This window comes from Nicotiana attenuata, chromosome 12 (assembly GCF_001879085.1).
Source record: "Nicotiana attenuata strain UT chromosome 12, NIATTr2, whole genome shotgun sequence".
Classification (NCBI taxonomy): domain Eukaryota; kingdom Viridiplantae; phylum Streptophyta; class Magnoliopsida; order Solanales; family Solanaceae; genus Nicotiana; species Nicotiana attenuata.
This window is the reverse complement of record NC_032000.1, coordinates 50,224,061-50,243,135: the sequence shown is the minus strand read 5'-3', so window position 1 is coordinate 50,243,135 and position 19,075 is coordinate 50,224,061. Positions and strand designations below refer to the sequence as shown.

At 36.2% G+C, this 19,075-nt stretch overlaps 3 protein-coding genes across 3 annotated transcripts; 1 reads left to right on the top strand and 2 right to left on the bottom strand.

Moving 5' to 3' along the window:
• LOC109235729 (protein kinase C-like 1) lies at nucleotides 214-8,661 on the top strand. Its single transcript, XM_019401952.1, has 13 exons — nucleotides 214-1,241; nucleotides 1,509-1,920; nucleotides 2,042-2,687; nucleotides 2,992-3,032; nucleotides 3,495-3,563; nucleotides 5,793-5,893; nucleotides 6,018-6,096; nucleotides 6,315-6,413; nucleotides 6,533-6,601; nucleotides 6,725-6,774; nucleotides 6,874-6,955; nucleotides 7,329-7,423; nucleotides 8,115-8,661. The coding sequence occupies exons 1-13, from the start codon at nucleotides 802-804 to the stop codon at nucleotides 8,239-8,241; spliced, it is 2,310 nt and encodes a 769-aa protein (XP_019257497.1). The 5' UTR covers nucleotides 214-801; the 3' UTR covers nucleotides 8,242-8,661.
• LOC109235728 (huntingtin-interacting protein K) lies at nucleotides 9,685-12,137 on the bottom strand. Its single transcript, XM_019401951.1, has 4 exons — nucleotides 11,919-12,137; nucleotides 11,731-11,786; nucleotides 10,029-10,095; nucleotides 9,685-9,940 (listed from the first exon to the last, which is right to left on the bottom strand). Exons 1-4 carry the CDS (start codon nucleotides 12,042-12,044, stop codon nucleotides 9,860-9,862), a joined length of 330 nt encoding a protein of 109 aa, XP_019257496.1. The 5' UTR covers nucleotides 12,045-12,137; the 3' UTR covers nucleotides 9,685-9,859.
• Nucleotides 13,147-18,685, bottom strand: LOC109236271 (probable pectinesterase 67). The gene is made up of 5 exons (XM_019402471.1): nucleotides 18,364-18,685; nucleotides 17,364-17,526; nucleotides 15,485-15,694; nucleotides 14,402-14,649; nucleotides 13,147-13,558 (listed from the first exon to the last, which is right to left on the bottom strand). The coding sequence occupies exons 1-5, from the start codon at nucleotides 18,609-18,611 to the stop codon at nucleotides 13,405-13,407; spliced, it is 1,023 nt and encodes a 340-aa protein (XP_019258016.1). The 5' UTR covers nucleotides 18,612-18,685; the 3' UTR covers nucleotides 13,147-13,404.

Here is a 19,075-nt window from a genome sequence, read left to right as displayed (position 1 = left end):
AAAACAAAAAACAAAAGTAAGTAGTAATATTTTCACGCACATAATTCTATCGTGAACATCCTCCACCATATAAGGTCCAAAATTATCATTATCATTGGTTGTTGTAGCGCGTTTATCAAACGCTCTTCATTTGAGAGTAGGGTTAAAACTACTGGGCGGTCATAGCTATAAAGAAAAAAATTCTGTAATTAAGTTGAATGAAGAGAGAGAAAAAGAAGGCAATGAAAGAAGAAAAAAAAACAAAGAAGAGGGGAGAGAAAGTAAGAAGAGAGAGAAAGAGCTGAAAAGGGTGTCCATTTATGTGCATTTTTCAGCTAGAAATGAACTCCTTTTTTATTTCTATATGATTACATAGAAAAAAATATAGTTGGGTTTTAGTGCAATTAGTCATAGATCCATACATAGAAAGTAAGAAGAGAGAGAGAGAGAGCTGAAAAGTTGGTGTCTTGAACTCAAAGGGTGTGCATTTTTAGCAAGAAATGAGCTCCAATTTTGTAAATATAGATTTTCTTATGGCTATATAGAAACAGTTATATCGTGGGGGTATCAAGACAATTAGTCATAGGTCCATACCTAGAGAGAGAGAGAGAGAGAGAGCTGAAAAAGGTGGTTTCTTGAACTCAAAGGGCAACCCTTTTATTCATTTTCAACAAGAAATGCACTGCAAGTTTGCAGATATTGATTTGTATATGGCTATTTAGACATATAATAGTGGGCGTCAGTGAAATTAGTCATAGATATATCATATTGGTTCTTTAATCTGAAGTTGGGGTTTGATCAATCTTGGAATCTTGGATTGAAATGGATAATAATAATAATAATAATAATACAGCATCAGCTCAAGGACCAACACCACCAGCTGAGGAGCTGTTAAAGAAGATTAAAGAACTGGAGGCAGGTCATGCCCAGATGAAGCAGGAGATATCTAAGCTCATGATTTCTGATGATCATAGATCACATAGACAAAGGTCCCACTCTATCTCACCACAACGGCCGCCTCGTCTTAGGGGTGGCGGTGGTGGTGGCTTTGATGGTGGTGCTGCTATGTGGAAAAGGGGTTCAACCTCTTTCCGCCATTCGTCACCATTGCAAAGAGAGAGTAGTAGTAAAGGTGAGAGAGACAATGATAATGGTGGAAGCCCTGCTGCAGTGAAATTTACTGATAGACAGTATTTGAATATATTACAGTCAATGGGACAAGCAGTGCATATATTTGATCTCAATGGTCATATAATTTACTGGTGAGTAATTGAAATGTACTTCTTATCTTTTGCAGTTTTATTTTTTCCTTTCAAAAGAAGTAGGGTTGGAGAGATTGAGCTTGTGTCCTGTGATTATCTGAGTTGACTTCTTAGTTGGCTAGTCCATAGTTGCAGTATTGAACACTAAAAACTTTGTGCAAATAGGTAAGAACATTTTATTTGGCCTTAGTTAGACTTTGATTGGTGTTTGTCATGTTTGTTCAGTGTTATCAATATAGGAATGTAATTTGAGCCGTTGTTGCACAGGAATCGTACCGCTGAAAAACTATATGGTTATTCTGCTGCAGAAGCTCTTGGACAAGATCTCATTGAGCTCCTAACAGATGCTCAGGATTACGATATTGCTAATAACATTGTATACCGAGTGCTAAGGGGTGAGAGTTGGACTGGACAGTTTCCAGTTAAGAATAAGAGAGGGGATAGATTCGTAGTCGTTGCTACCGATACCCCTTTTTATGATGATGATGGTACATTGCTCGGTGTTATTTGTGTATCGAGTGATATGCGGCCTTTTCAAGAAACAGGTCTTGCATCGATGGGAGTGACGCAGTTGGAAGCTGATACAAGATTTAGAGCCAGAACCCTTGCTTCTTCCAAACTTGGAAATGATCCCCAGCAGCCTCTGCAAGTTTCAATCGCCTCCAAAATATCTAATTTGGTTAGTACTGTTTTTGTTTAGTTAGTTGCCTGGTTTTCTTTTGCTTTCATTTGGTTTCCTTTACTGTCTGTATAGTGTATACAAGGGTCGAATATGCTGACATGTCGAAACCTCATAATAGGCCTCAAAGGTGAGCAACAAGGTTAAGTCAAAAATAAAGACAGGAGAGAGCATCGTGCTTCGTGAAGGTGGAAGTGGAGATAGTCATTATTCTGACCATGCATTTTCTGAGGCTGCTCTCTCAGTCTCAGATCACAGGGAGGATGCAAACTCAAGTGGAGCAAGTACGCCTAGGGGAGATGTTCACCCTTCTCCTTTTGGAGTATTCTCTGATCTTTCAAGAGATTCTGGGGATGAGAGTGAGGGCAAACAAGGGATTTCTAAGATCATCACCTTGAAGGCAGAGGCGTGGATGGCGAGGAAGAGCTTATCGTGGCCATGGAAAGGCAACGAGCAAGAAGCGTCAGAAGCAAGGACTACACGATTTGTATGGCCTTGGCTAAACAATGACCAAGACAATGAGTTGAATCGCAGTAACAGTTATAATGCATTGAAACCAGAGAATCAGTTTATTGATACTAACCGGACAACCACCAATGAAGCTACTGGATCCTGGTCGTCTTCATTTAATGTCAACAGCACAAGCAGCGTTAGTAGCTTTGGAAGCACCAGCAGTACTGCTGTTAATAAGGTGGACATGGATACTGACAGCCTGGACTACGAAATCTTGTGGGAGGACTTAACAATTGGAGAACAGATTGGAGAAGGTATGCTGAATTCCTTTTACAGGTGAATTGTCAAAAACAAGTCTATCAGTTATTCCAAACTTGATCATAGAATCTTTTGGTATCAGGCAAGGATGTAATTTACTTTAAATTTCTATTTTCCAGCCATTATAGATGCTTCTATTGTGCACAAAATCCAGAAGTTAGTAGTCAACTGCACACGTTAATTTCACAACGAATAATCCATACCAGTTTTATAGCTATGATATTCTTATGTAATTGACAATTTTTATCGCCTTCTCTTTTACTTCTTCATTCTCACTTCCTTTTAACTGTGTTTCTCTAGGTTCTTGTGGAACTGTTTATCATGGGCTGTGGTATGGATCGGTATGTTCTTTGCCTCTTCTTTTGTTACTGTTTTTTCTCTGCCAAGAGTTTTTTGGCCTCTACCGTTCATTAAATTTTCCGCAGAAAGAATCTTATAAGCAATAATTTGTAAGTATTTCTAAACATACTACAATGTTGATTAGATGTCATTGTATAACATATCGTTTGTTCAAATATACATTTGTAAGTATCATTTGCTCCGGAAGCCTATGCTTATAGCCTGAAACACAAGGGCTAAATTCTGGCTTCTTGGTCCTCTCATATGGATGATGTCGAAGTATTTCTCTAAGCCAGTATTAGTGTTGTATATTACATGAGGTTCCGCATACACTGTTACTACTAGCTATTTTTCTAGAGGGAACACCCAGATAAAAGGTGACTGCCCTGGTTCTCCTTTGTAGCATTATGATGTCTGTATGCGTTAGCTTATCCAAAAAGCATAATGGTGTCTTTGTTGTGTAGGATGTCGCTGTTAAAGTATTTTCCAAGCAAGAGTATTCCGATGAAGTGATATATTCTTTCAAACAGGAGGTTAGTTTGTTTCTCATAAATATGTCATTAAATGCTTTTTTTCCCCTGATCGAGTATTGTTTCTCCATAGAACTTTAAACTATATGACAGTCACAATGATGGCCTTTCCAGTTATTTTACTGCTAATAAGGTCTTGGATTCTGGTAACGATGATGATATGATTGAGTTGACTTAAAGAAAGAAATGAGGATTCATATCGCCGACCCCAACTTGTTTGGGACTAAGTCGTAGTTTTTTTGTTTTTTGTTTTTCCAAAATATTCCCTCCCAATTAGGAGGATCTATAGTGTTTCCACACTTCCCCTCCAGCATGACTCGAACCCAGCAATGTATTGTCAATATATGCCTTGAATGGTTAAAGAGGACAAAACAGGAAGATACTCACCGAGCACTAAGAAGAGCTTTTTGCTTGCTCTATATCAATGAGATTTCTGAAAAATTTGAACTATCTTAGTGTATGAACCAGTTGATGCAGCGCTAAGGCGAACAGAAATCTGCAAATGATGAGAGCTAAATGTGTTTAAAAAAATACTGTCTTCCTAGCTCATTAGAACTATCACAATTCACAATGCAAAACTAAGTCTATACTAACACGGCAAGGTAGTAGTTGAAATTGAAATATCAGTAAGAGTAGTACGTTAAAAAGTGGTAAAATTATTTGTTAAATGCTAATAGAGAATCAAAGTCCTTAACCCCCCTGCCATTACGCTCCACATCACTTTTGAAGCCCTATGCACTTAAACAAGGTATACCGATTGGGAGCTGGCTGTCTTGGAGTTGTCTTGCTTGGGTCTTGGTTTGTCTGTAGAATCACATCATCCATTAGTTCTGAGTGTATCTTTTACAACAACAACAACAAATAGGGTCTTGGAAGGGTAAGATGTACACAGCCTTACCAGTTACCCCTACCCCTAAAGGGCAGAGAGGCTGTTTCCAATAGACTCTCGGCTAGAGAACGACTGAAAAAGAAAAGGTAATTGCAGCAAGTAGGAATAACAACAAGATGAAATAAGATTGAATCCAAGAATGCAGTCAAACTCTAGGTAGTAATAGCCATCTATGGATAAAAGATAACATACTAATACTAATGCTAGCGAACTGAGTAAGACCCCCACACCATGCAAAGCAAAGCCTGGTATTTAAGTGGAGAAGGGTAGAGGGGCGGGCCCATTATCCACCGAGTTTCGAAGGCTGTGGTTGGTCCAAAGGATCGGCCCCAGACGGATTTCTCGGTCATCAAAAAAAAAAAAAAAATGAGTAAGAAAAAGAGAAACGCTCGACTACCTATGAACCTTCTACCCTAATCTTTGACCTCCACACCCTCCTGGCTAGGGCCATGTCCTCAGTCAGCTCCAGTTGTGCCATGTCCCGCCGGATAATCTCTCTCCAAGACTTCTTAGGCCTACCTCTACCCCTTCTGCTACCCACCGAGGCTAACCGCTAGCACCTTCTAACTGGGACTTCTATACTTCTCCTCTTAACATGCCCGAACCATCTCAACCTCGCCTCCTGGCTCCCGCATCTTATCCTCCACAAGGGCCACTCCCACCTTTTCTCGAATAACTTCATTCCTAATCTTATCCAACCGGGTATGCCCACACATCCACCTCAACATCCTCATCTCAGCTACTTTTAGCTTCTGGGTATGAGAGTTCTTGACCGGCCAACACTCTGCTCCATACAACATAGTCGGTCTAATTACAACCTTGTAGAACTTATCTTTAAGTCTCAGCGGCACATTCTTATCACACAAGACACCGGAAGCAAGCCTCCACTTCATCCATCCTGCTCCGATACGATGCGTGACATCTTCATAAATCTCACCGCTACCTTGTATTATAGATCCAAGATACTTGAAACTAGCTCTCTTGGGGATGACTTGCGTATCAAGCCTTCAAGCCTCACCTCCATATCCCCTTACTGGGTACCGTTGCTGAACTTGCACTCCAAGTATTCCGTCTTGGTCCTGCTCAACTTGAGCGTATCTTTTGCATTCTATTAATTTCGATCAACTTCCACTTGGAGTTCCTCCTTGCTTTCTGATTTTGTATTAGAGGATAATTGCCACAGAAAATAGTTCTACAATGAGAGGGCTCATGCATAATTCGTCTTGGGAAAGGTTCTTGTGCCTAATATTAGTGCATGGAGACTTAGATTTAATGCTTTTTTCACTTATTAATTAGTACAATGAGAGCATCTCTGACGGGACTTGTGCTTACTTTTTTTGAAGGTTTCCCTTATGAAACGACTTCGACATCCAAATATTCTTCTTTTCATGGGTGCAGTAACTTCACCTGAACGCCTCTGCATTGTCACAGAGTTCCTGCCACGGTAAATCCTCTTCCTTCTTCGTACTGATTAACCTGTTCACGTTGTTTTGCTCCTAGTCTTTGTGACTGCATCAGTCTTGTTCGTGTGTAACTGATAAACCATTTCACCTTTTCTGTTATTGCAGGGGAAGTTTGTTCAGGCTATTACAGAGGAACTCATCCAAATTAGAATGGAGACGACGTGTCCATATGGCTTTAGACATAGTAAGTTCCTAGGAGATCTGTAATACCAGTTATATTAACTATTACCAAGAGTAGCATCCATTATTTTTAGCGGATTTGCCCATATCCTTTTCCTTTTCCTTTTTTGCTTTTGTCCTTTTTCCTTCATGTGTGACTGATCATCTAATACTTTCTATTAGTACTGTAATATTTTGTCTCTTAGGTTAACCATCATGTTTCTCTTTTGCTGCTTCATTCAGGCTCGTGGTGTGAACTATCTTCATCATCTTAATCCTCCTATAGTTCATCGCGACTTGAAGTCTTCAAATCTTCTTGTGGACAAGAACTGGACTGTTAAGGTTTGGCTTCATTTCATTTGACCGTCATTTTTTTTCTCTTTCTTACCAATCTCCTGAATGTCTATTACTACAGAGTTTTTAATACGTTGAAAAAATTCTCACCATGCAAATATCGATAGGTTGGGGATTTTGGTCTGTCACGTCTTAAACATGAAACATATCTAGCAACAAAGACGGGTAAAGGAACGGTATTCAGCTTTAACTCAGGAACTCTCTATCTTACTATATCAATATGAACTATTTTAGTTCACCTATTATGTTGTTTGAACTTCAACTGACTTATATCACTTCCTACCTTAACTCTCCTGCAGCCTCAATGGATGGCTCCAGAAGTTCTTCGCAATGAACCTGCAGATGAGAAGTATGTGATCTATGATATATATATATATATATAATATCATTTTTATGCAGATTCCTGAGTATTTTGATGATATCGATCCTTCTTTGGATGTGCATTTAGGTCTGATGTATACAGTTTTGGAGTGATTCTATGGGAGCTTGCCACCGAAAAAATCCCTTGGGATAGCCTCAACTCAATGCAGGTATTTTCATCTTCCTGAGATCACACTTGGACAACATTCTATAATATTCAGTTATCTGGATTCTGGCTCAAGTCGATGAAAAGCAGTGGCATACCAGGAATTATCATTAGCGGTGTCAACAGTTGAAAAAGTGAACAAATGAATATTTTACTATTACAGCAAGCGGTGTCATTTTTATATTTGTACCCAATATTTTTATTTTTCTTATTATCTATACATACATATTTACAAACAAGATTCGACGAAGACAAGGTGCCTACGCCCCTGGTAAAGAGGGCCCGCTCCTTATGTGTACAAAAAGTAAAAGATAAAAATGGATAATTTTTCATCATATTATGGTACATAAAGAATAACTTATTGGAGTTGATTGCAGGTGGTTGGAGCTGTAGGATTCATGAATCAGCGGTTAGATATCCCGAAGAATGTTAATCCACAATGGGCTTCTATAATCGAGAGCTGTTGGCATAGGTTTGCATCTTTGTTCATTCTTCCATCATAATTTGTTTTGTCGAAGAAAATAGCCTTGAGGAATATATTCTCATGTCAAAAATATGTGCTGAAGATTATGAATTATTCTTATCATCATTTGGAGGACTTCTTAAGTTATAGCGGAATAGTCCTTAGCAAACCAGACTGATGTCCGTGACATTGAAGGTTTTAATAATATGGTTAGGAATGAAACCATTTTAGGAAAAGGAGGTTGGAGTCCAATGCATATTATTTAGAAGTGACTAATAAGTATTATTGGCTGAATTTGATTCTCTCGACTAAATTTTTAGATAAGCTTATCCAGCGACTTGATCAATTTGGCAGAAATCATTATTTTTCCTATTACTATGGCGTTGGAGACAGCTTGTGCAGCTCGACTATTTCGCCGACTACCTGCTACCCTCCACCAGCATAGGGTGGTCCTTTACCTACCAAACTTAGTCTAGGAAGAAATAACATAGTTTTTTTTGTTTATACTGGAATTTGAACCCTTACCTCTCATGGTCTTCACCTTCTTCATTGGATGCCACGTCACACCCTTGCGGCAACCATTTTGCTTTTAGTCACGTTAACTTCACTCATCATTTGAACTAAACTGCTATCTTACTGATAAAAAAAACCATCTTTTCAACTGAGCTGATAAACGACCTTACTGTTTTGTCCAACTCAGTGAGCCACAATCCCGGCCTTCATTTCAAGAACTAGTGGAGAAACTTAAGGATTTGCAGAGGCAGTATCTTATTCAGGCGCAGACAGCACGTAACGCTGGAGGAGATAGCAGCCAGAAGGAACAGTAAATACATTTGTGCTTGAGTTTCACCTGAAGATTGCTAGGAGATGCATTGCTAACTCTTCAAAGTTTTATGGCTGTTGCGTGAAAGTTGGTCAGACAGAGCACACAAATGGCTTGTGTTGTCGGATCCTAACTTCAGAGGCTAAAATGACAGGATGGCTGTTATTATAAGGAAGCCTGGTAGAGAAAAAGCTGCTGCTCTTTATTGGATTAGTTGAGTCAGTCGGTGACTACATGAGTTCTAACATGATTCTGTTCAGTGAATTCATAGTCTGCATCGTTAAATATCTTGTGGTGTGAAGTGAATTCGGCTTAAATCACTGTGTGTTTTATATGGTTACGGCATTCAAATACTTGTATATTGAATGAAAAATTAGTGTTCAAGTTAGTACATTTAAGTCTTAGAAGTTATTGATTTTCTGATCTTGCTGTTGCTCCTTTGAATGCAACCTTAAATTCGGTTTGTCTAGGGACACCACACAAGGCAGTAGCCAACTAAGTGATAGTACTATTTTTTAGTCTCATTGAAGTTTAGCGAGGTCGAGTCTGTAACAAAGACTCATCCTCAAAAGTACCAACCTAATGCATTTGGGGCTTCAGTATACGTTTTCTGGGGTGAAATTAAAAAATAGCCAGATTTACAACTGGTCGTTCAAAAATAGTCCAGTTTCAAAAGTAATCGAAATTTAGTCACTTTTAATATAAAGAAAAATCTGAGCGAAAACACTGTTCAAAAACCCGAAAAAATACGTCAGTATATTATGCTGGAGTTCCAGCATAAGTATACTTGAACTCCAGCATATTATACTGGAGTTCCAAGATAAGTAATATGATGGAGTTCCAGCATAAGTACACTAGAACTCCAGCATAATATACTGGAGTTCCAGCAAGTATACCGGTCCAGCATAATATACTGGAGTTTGGAGCACCGGTGCTCCAGTATATTATACTGGAGCCTGCAAAGTATACCGGTCCAGCATAATATGCTGGAGTTCATACATAGGTGCACCGAACTCCAGTATATTATGCTGGACCGGTCTCTGCTGCAGCAAAATAGTGGCTATTTCTCATTGACTTGGTAAACGCTGGCTATTTTTGAATGACCAGTCCGAAAACTGGCTATACCGTGCTATTTTAACCGTTTTCTGCTTTTCTTTCTTTTTTGTTCGAGTCAAGCAACTTGACTATCGCTAGAGACCTGCTTCCTTACACCAGTACAAGCACCGAGTAAATCTGCCTATTATGGCTTATGGAAATGGAAAAGTCCCACCAAGCATTATTTATCTCTGCTGCAATTTGAACTTGTTTTCCCATGGTATTGACCTACTTTATTAATCGCTAGGTCATACCCGTAAGTAATTTCACATATACTTCACAACATTTTGGATAGCTCTATTCCAAGAGCTGAATATGGAATGGAAAAAGGGCAACCTTAGAGATCAAGTCCTAAGAAAACCAAGATTTCCCTCGAACTTGCTCACTATCTCACACGTTTAATTTTTCACTTCAGTATTAGCAATGACCAATCGACGTAGCATAAGCATTTCATAGTCTCTTTGTTAATACATTTCGGAATGAAAACAAAAATTTCGGGTACTGATTCTCTTATCTTTTGCATTACATTAATTCAGCAAATGCCTTATTGCAGCTACAGCATCACCTTTATGTTCTCTCAAAGTCCTTTCAGCAACCTTCTTGTCCACCTATTCCACAATTAAAACACCACGACTCATGAGAGACTTAAAATAAACCAACAGAAAACAATAGGTATAGATGTAAGAGGAAACCAACCTCTAGTTCATTTGCAATTATATCAATATCAGCAGCATTGATCTTAACAGCAGCTAGTTCCTTTTCCCTGTAATAAACACAAATTCTTGATGTCATCTAATTTATCAAGGACTGAGACTTCACAAGAAGCATTAGAGACATTATCAGAGCAGGAAAAAGACACGGAAATAGATTCAAGAGCTAAGCACACATATGGAAAGGTAATATCGATGTTTATATGACTTCATCAAAAAAATATTGCTGTTTATATGAATGTCATATACTTGTGTCTAATATGTCTTTTTCCCTTTGCGGATCCGAGAGACAACAGACTAAATCTTAGTGGATTGTGGCACTACCATTCTGTCACTCTTATCATTTTCAGTTTGAGTATCGTACTTGAAACAAATGAGCTCATATTCACTATTTTGTTATTTCCATGATTGAGTAGCTCTTAATTTCCCTCCAATGCACGTATTATAAGTATGAGAAGACATCTCAAACAAATTCAATTATTTATTTGGATTAAGTCATAGTCCCTTGCACATATCAAGTTATCAACTAAGGCCATGTGGAAAAACTTGTGGACTTCAAGCTCATCTATATAATAAGGTTACCCAAATTGGAATTTACAAGCAATGCTTCCCAAATTTCGCGTAAGAACTTGAGAATTGCAACTTCACCTTACCAAATAGTCAAACACTCTTCAACTCTCATGAAGCAACAAATTCAACTCAATGCACAGTACAAACACCTTTCATATAAACAAACAAGAATTTTGGGTATGATTAACACAAGAGATTTAGTGATTAACAGCAATCATCATATCATTAAACAGCCTCTATCAAACAATTATTTGATCTATGATTACAAAAAAGTCTTACTGTTTTAATTATAAAACTATAATACTATAATTTCTAAATATGTAAATCTTATTTAAAAAAAGAGGAAATAACTTCTGAATGTACTTCAAAGCTTAGATGATGTGATGCTTGTATTTGTTTCTGAGTTACAGAAACTATTTAAGACTTAAGAGTCAAACCCATCCACCAACTTCCCAACTACCAAGATTTGAAAAGGCTACAGCCTAATTATTAGTGCATCAATTTTAAAATATAATTTACATGGTTATGATCTATATAAAAGATACTACTATTAAGAAATATTTAAAATGGTCTTTGTTAAGGAAACTTACTATTTGACTCTCCAAATAGTAATTCTCACGATACTCATTCATTAGCACAAGCAACTAAATTACTATATATATATATATATATATATATCAAAGTTTTATAGGTAAAATATTTGAGAATAATATAGTTAAATGAAGGAATAAATGTGCTTTTGATCCTTTGATTATTGACAAAATTCAGCTTCTGATCCTTGTTATATTTGGCTTAGTATGTTTAACCTTAAAGTAAATAAAATGTGTGTGTTTTGTCTTTTATACAGTATGTTACATTTAGGTTATTTTCAGAGCAATATTGCCCTCAAATAAGAAATAATAGAACAAATTTAACATAGCACACGGTTAACTGAATGGTTTAACAGTTAATAATTCGTTAAATTTGTGAAAGTTCAAAAGCAGAGGGATCCATCAAAAGTGTACATTATGGTTAATTGAAAGTTAAATATACTTAATATCAGATATCAGGACTAAAATCAAAATTTGTTAATATTTCAGGGACTAAAAGTGCAAATTTCCGTTAATTAGTGAACAAACCTCATCCTCATAGCTTGAAGATCAGCTTCCTTGGATGCATAAATTGAAGCCATAGCCTAAAGACAATTTTTCAGCATTAAAAATTGAGCCAAAAAATGTCAATAAATACAAAAAATATATATACTGAAGCAAATTCGAAATTGCATCTATTCGTGTAAAAAAATGAATTTTGATGTGAAAAACAGTACCGTTTGAACACGAGAGGAATCGAGCTGACGATCTTCGACATGGTCAGTGAGCTTATCAAGGGCTTTGCTTTGCTGCTGCAAATCCTTTGAGTCCACCATCTCTAGTGCTTCATCTCCTGCTTCCATTTTTACTTTATTTTGCTTTGACTTTCAGATTCTGTTTCAGTTTTGGAGAGTGGAGAAGAAAGTGTTTACCATTGTAATTGGAGCCCTAAGATTCATTGGGCCGGATCTGGTATTTGGGCTTTGAAAAGCTGTCTTGGACTATTGTTTGACTTTGAGGTGTAATGCTAAAAATTGATCAAAAATAGGATATTTTCCTTAAAATAGCTATGGGATAGCCAGTTTTCGGACAAATAATTAAAAAATAGCCAGTGTTTGTAAAATTATTGAAAAATAACAACTATTTTGCTGAAACATGAAAAGTTCCAACATGGATTATGGAGCTCCTGCATATAAACTTCCAGCATATTATATTGGAACTCCAGCATACGGAAAGTTCCAGCATAATATGCTGGATTATGGAGCTCCTACGTATAAACTTAGAGCATATTATGTTGGAACTCCAGTACATTATGCTAGAACCTCATATGTAAAAAATTCGAACTCCAAATTTTTCTGAATTTTTAAAGGTATTTTGTTCAGATTTTATCTTTACATGAAAAAGTGACTAAATTTTGATTACTTTTGAAACTGTGGATATTTTTGAATTGTCAGTTGTAAATCTAACTATTTCTAATATTTCCCCTCTACCCCCCCCCCCCCCCCCCTTAATCCAATAAAAGCATATAAAACACATAGATTCACCGTTTACACAAATAATCAATTGGATTCACTATTTACTTTTCCTAGCCAGTATAGATAGATTATATACTCCCTCCATTTCAATTTACGTGAACCTGTTAGACTGGGCACGAAGTTTTAGAAAAAATGAAGACTTTTGGGACTTGTGGTCCTAAACAAATCAAAAAGGGGCCCAGAGTATTTGTGTAGTTATAAAAGCTTCTCATTAATAGTAGAATTGTAAGTTTAACAAAAAATATTACCAAATTTAGAAAGGTGTCATTCTTTTTGGAACGGACCAAAAAGGAAATAGGTTAACATAAACTCGAACAGAGGGAGCATGATTATCTAGGGTTTCTCTTACTTTCCCCACTTTTCTTGAATTAGACGTGCAGAGCTTAAAATTTGCACCTTTCTTTTTGGAACACAAAAAACATCAAAATAATACATTAAGTAACTGTAACTATAACCATAGATGTGTAATTATTCACTATATATTCAGTGTGAAACTTTACACTAACTGTTTCAATAACAAAAAGGTTTAGCCAGAGGCATCATAATTAACACAAGATGCACTTCATGGCTAATAAATAGTATGATTAACTAATATATATTCGTCTATCTTATCATTCCAAAGAGGCAAATTAAAGTCTCTGGTGTGAAGAAGAAAAAGAGAATTTGTAATCTTCAAAAATAATCAATTTTAAAGCCAAGCTAGGAGCCATTCTTTGCCTTGGATGAAATTTACGGAGAGGAATGGCATGGCTTCTTTGTCATTCAATTGCTTTGACCATGGGGCACGACCTTCTGTACCAGACCCTGGTCCATAGCACTTGTATTCAGCATGATATAAATTCCTGCACCAAGTTACATTATTGGAATTAGTTGGGTTCAGAATTCAAATTTAATGGATTCAATATTTATATTCTTATCATTGAACTATTCGAAATTATAGGTTAAAAATTTAAAATTTTAGTAAATTTTCATATATATTTACCCTTCGTGTCCGACCCTTGTAGTCCGACCCTTTTCCGGACCCCACGAATAGCGGGAGCTTAGTGCACCATGCTGCCCTTTAATATGTTCTAACTTAGCAAAAGCATATAAGACTTAGGTTTCTGGACGAGAGAATCTTATAACAGGAGCAGGGGTGTAGCGAGCTCTTTGGTACTGAGTTCATCTGAACCCACTACTTTCGACATGAAACAACAATTTAGGTGTAAAAATTTACTAAAATTACAATAAATAGTTGATATGAACTTATAACTTTAACAATATAATGGGTTCAATGCAAAAAATCTTAAAGGTTGAACCCATAAAGTTTAAATCCTGATCCACTTATGAATAGGAACGATAACAACCGATCAAGCCATTAGTCGTCATTTTGTTCAAAATTGATGCAAGCGGAATCAAGGAAGGGGAGCTTTGGCATAAGGTTCGAGCTGTGGAAACAGCCTCTTGAAGAAATGCAGGGTAAGACAGTATGCAATATACCCTTGTGGTCCGGTCCTTTCCCTAACCCCGTGCATGGCGGTAGCTTAGTGCACCGAACTGGATGCAAGCGGAAACAACCAGCCACTAGATTAGCGGCTCGTAAATTATATATATTCGTCCATTACCAAGTAAGTTTGTTCAGCGGTCGTAAGCTTATTAATCTAATAAAAAAATCTCAATTTTTAGATATGAAAAGTTTATCTTACTTTGTTGATCCTGGAGAGCTCCAATTAGTCCAACCTTGAGGTACAATTGTCTTAGACAAGTAAGTATGTGCAAAAATGACCCTGGAATAAGCCCCTTTGGCTCTTCCTAAGTACACACCTCCAATTCCATACACCTTTCCTTCTACAAACACAAAACCACTGTTTTCTTTGGCACTATATCTACTTTGTGCTGTCACTGAACCCTCAATCTCTACCCTTCTATCTGCAATTACAAATATCTCACAGCTCTGCAATATTTTCACCAAAAAGAATAAGAAAAAAAAAATCAAATGTCAATGCAGATATAATATTTTCAGCATCATTTTGCAAGCATTGACTTTTAAATGAGTTTAACGTTTATACACTGACGGCTACGCAAAAGGTAATGAGTTTAAGTTCTACATATTGATGGCATAAAAAGTATCCTAAATTAATCAGTGTCATCTAAATATCTCACATTTTTGTTGTTGGGCTGAACTAATATGCGTGTGATATTGTCTGCTTTGGATAAGTCCGCACCATTTTTCTCCAAAAGGCCTCGTACCATTAAAAGAATCACACATTTTATATGTTCGGCTACCAATGTCGGACTTTGTTCACACACCCAATAACAAACAAAAAAATTTATTTTTATCGTTTTACAAAAAAAGGGGAAAAAACTAAATCAAATGTATATTCTATTTTAACTAATTTCAATCTCTATCTACAGGCGGATCCAGGAATTTAATATGACGGGAGGAGCATAATATTATGTTCAATCAGTGCCCCCTAAAGGCTTTTAGCGTTAAGGGTGCCAAGTGATTTAAATTAATCATTTTCGAGGTGTACACATATGCATATACAAGTTTTTTGTCGAAGTTTACGGGGTCCGGTGACCCCTCAACATAAGCCATAGATCCGCCTCTGATCTCTATACACTGACAAACTCACCTTACAAAAGAATATTATTAGGTAACTTAAAAGATAATTATAAATAGGTTACCTGTTATAAACAGATTAAAATATAATAATGTAAAAATTAATTATACTGTCAATGTATATAAGTTAAAAATTGATGAGCACAAAGCAAAGGTTGGAACTCACATGAAATAAAGATTGGCCACGGCCAAAGATGAAATCTATGGAACCTTGAATGTAACAATCATCATAATAGTGTCTGCCTTTATAGTCAAAGAGAGTGTTGTGAGAGCTCAAAAATGCACAATGATAGAAGGCAACTTTGTCTGCTCCAACCAAAGCTGCTACTGATGATTTGTTTTGTGAGGTAGAAGTTACACCATTTAGTGCTTGATTCTAGCAAAAAATCAAGTTCACAATTAGCAAAATTAGAAGAATTTTCAAAATATGTCAGTGTAACAATTAGGTGGCAATTTGAGCCCGAACCCATTCAACCCGTCCAACCCGCCTAGAGATTAATGGGTTGGGCTACAAACATTTTAGCTCATGAGTCAATTTGGGCTGACCCCAAGTTAATCAATTATTTTTTATAGCTCATTTTGACCCATTAAGTAGCCCAAATACAACCCATGAAACTCACCCAAAACAAAGAGATCTCAACCCAACTTATCCAGAAATTTACTTAGTTGCCCCAATTTTACTTTTTTTTTTTTTTTTTTTTGTATTTTAATTTTCTGTTCTTTTGTTTTTCTGCACCATCCACCCATCCTACCTCCCCCCTCCAAACCTTTTTGTATTTTTAATTTTCTGTTTTTTTTTCTACACCACCCTACCCACCACCCACCACCCCGCGCAAACCCCCTCAATTTTTTATAAACTTTTTGTTTGTATTTTTAATTTTCTGTTTTCTGTTTTTTCGTTTTTCTGCACCACCCACCCACCCCAACCCCCCACCCCCCAAACCCCACCCGCAAAATATTTTTCGACTTACATATTTTAAGGTAAAAGGCTTTTTTACGCAAGATGAGCATGGTTCTAAAACATGGGTCAAGTTGGGCGGATTGGGTAATAACCCATTATTTAGCCCATCTTGACCCAGTCCATCTTAGCCCAAGTACACTTTGGGCTGGGCTGGGTTGGGCAATGACCCATTTATTGACCTAACCATCTTGACCCAGCCAAATTCAGCTCAACCCGCCCATTTGTCACCCCTAGTAACAACACATTTATTTATTAGATAAGATAGGTTAGGTAGGCTGCCACACACTCCGTGGGTGCGATACCTTTTTCCCACCCTGCATGAACGTGGAATACTTCATGTATCGAGCTGTCCTAAATTAGATTCAGATATATGTGTTTGATATGATGGAAGTTATTTTTCATAAAATAGAGTATATTAATTTTCACATAGGAATTTATTTTCTGATACTTGGTTATCAAACATGTTTTTTCAAGGAAAACATTTTCAATCAAAAGAGATATAAAATAACTTCCGTCGCTTATGGACGGAAGCTACTTTTCTTACAACAATTTTAACTTTTAATTTCGTATTTCTTGCTTCAACCAGGACTTAGCTAGGCATTATTGACAATTTTTAATTAGAACGCAAAATTTTCATCATAAAACTATTTATTTTGCTAATATTATTATCAATCTTTAATATTTTCTATAAAAATGACTTTCATCATATCAAACATACATTAAGCTTGATATTTTAGCTCAAACTCAAGTGCTTAACGCACATACGGACCAGTGGCGAAGCCAGAAATTTTTCCAAGGGTGTTCAAACTTAAAAGAAGAAAAAAAATTCCCCGTCAAAGGTGTTCAATATATGTTATATGCCTCTAAAATCTAACATTTTACCTATATATACAGTATAATTTTTTAACGAAGTATGGTCAATAAACCACCCTTAGAAGAGCATAGCTTCGCCCCTGATACGGACAGAGTAAATATTATAAGCATGCATGACAAATATTCGCTAAATGTTTAATAAAGTAGTATGATGGTATAAAAAAGTTAAAGAATATAATATGAGGATGGATAGGAAATTAAATTATTATACCTTGAAACTAATGCCAAAGGCAACGAAATTAGGAGCTTCAACTCTGAAAGTTGCAGATTTGGAGTTGTCTGTGGAACTTTCTGCCCATACAATTGATGTCCTACCTTTTCCATTGCCTCTCATGAAAATGTAGGGTTTCTTTGTTGGTACATGGACTTTTTCTCTGCAAAAATATATATAAAACACAATCTCGAACAAATTGATAACTAGTTCTATATTTGTGTTTTAATATGATAATTAAGGGACAAGTTTCTTTCATTTCCTTTTAGACATTAATTTACTAGTTATACTATTCGAAGGGAGCCTTGGGGCAATGGTAAAGGTGTCTTCACGTGACCTATAGGTCACGAGTTCAAGCCGTAAAAATAGTCACTAATACGTGCATTAAGGTAGATTGTCTACATCACACCTTTTGATGACGTATGTTATTTTTTCCGACCCTGTATGAATGCGAGATATTTTGTGCAAACGGGTTGCTGTAGCTAGTTATAATATTCGGCCTCATGGCAGATTTAAAACAAAAGGTATGAAGAATATAAAGTAATTTTGCACCCAAGGGTGTGATCTATAATGATTAATGAAGTAAGCAAAAATTATGGTAGACAAGCAGAGACGGAGCTAGCATTTGAAATTTATGGGGTCGGAATTTTAGTACTTTTAAATTATTGGGTTCTAAATTAATAATATATAAATATTCAATAAAGTTAATTTAATTTTTGAAGGAAAAATGGTAATTTGACCGTTCTTTAGAAAAATATGAGGTTTGCATCAAAGCTATTGAATTCAACTGAACCCGTAAGTCGTATGCTAGCTCCGCCCTTATAGATAAAGGGTTCAAATGCCAATGCAAACGCTAGTAGATCTTTTTTATATGTGCAAGGTTTGATGTACAGAGTTATCCTAACAATATCCAGTGAAATAATCAGAGATATCTAGCGAAATAGTCAGAGGTGTGCATAAAATATTATTTAAAAAAATAAAAAAAAATAGAACAATATACCTATATGTCCCTTTTCTAACATGGATAATAATCCAATCAGAATTCCCATCTGGAACTGAATTAATTGCAGCTTGAACAGATTTAAAATTCCCTTGGCCATTAACATCTACTATTATTGTACGATTGGTGTCAATCTTCTCTGTTAAAAGAGGAGAATCAATCACTTTTTTCACAGACAAACCATGAACAAAATCCAAGCTGAAAAATATAACAAGGAAAATGGCCAAAAATGCAAAGTTAATATTCATCTTAAAGAATGTTGAAGAATTTTGAAAGGAAGATAAAGGAAAATTCTCAATAGTGTATAGTTAATTTCTAAGTTTACTTCATTTCCTAAGTAGATTTGGATAAGATTAAGAATAAAGATTGTTGGAATTTGCTAATTTGGCGCATTAAAATTGGTAAAACTTAATTTTTTCTTTCTATTGTATTTTGTTTTCTTGATTTTGTTAAATGCTAAATTAAAAACCAAAACTCAAATTGCCTCTAAAATTACACATCCAAATTTCCAATTACACAAATTCCCTAATTAAATGCAAACTAAAACAAATTAAAACTAAAAATAGCAGAAGGGCCCATTTTGTCATTTTCTTTTCCTAAAAGTAAATCAACTACTAATAATCCTAAAATGTAAAATTAAATTCTAAATGCAAATGCCAAGTGCATTTTTATATTNCTATAGTTGTCATTTTTTTCATTATATATTGCTTGT

Excerpts from the sequence above, each read along its gene's own strand:
- LOC109235729 (XM_019401952.1), top strand. The coding sequence starts at position 802 with ATGGATAATAATAATAATAATAATAATACAGCATCAGCTCAAGGACCA. Across the intron at positions 1,921-2,041 it reads CCTCCAAAATATCTAATTTG|GCCTCAAAGGTGAGCAACAA; the intron begins GTTAGTACTGTT and ends ACCTCATAATAG. Across the intron at positions 3,564-5,792 it reads TATATTCTTTCAAACAGGAG|GTTTCCCTTATGAAACGACT; the intron begins GTTAGTTTGTTT and ends CTTTTTTTGAAG.
- LOC109235728 (XM_019401951.1), bottom strand. The coding sequence starts at position 12,044 with ATGGAAGCAGGAGATGAAGCACTAGAGATGGTGGACTCAAAGGATTTG. Across the intron at positions 10,096-11,730 it reads CTTCAAGCTATGAGGATGAG|GGAAAAGGAACTAGCTGCTG; the intron begins GTTTGTTCACTA and ends TGTTTATTACAG. Across the intron at positions 9,941-10,028 it reads TAATTGCAAATGAACTAGAG|GTGGACAAGAAGGTTGCTGA; the intron begins GTTGGTTTCCTC and ends ATTGTGGAATAG.
- LOC109236271 (XM_019402471.1), bottom strand. The coding sequence starts at position 18,611 with ATGAATATTAACTTTGCATTTTTGGCCATTTTCCTTGTTATATTTTTC. Across the intron at positions 15,695-17,363 it reads CCTTTGGCATTAGTTTCAAG|AATCAAGCACTAAATGGTGT; the intron begins GTATAATAATTT and ends ATTTTTTGCTAG. Across the intron at positions 13,559-14,401 it reads AGCTCTCCAGGATCAACAAA|GAATTTATATCATGCTGAAT; the intron begins GTAAGATAAACT and ends AACTTGGTGCAG.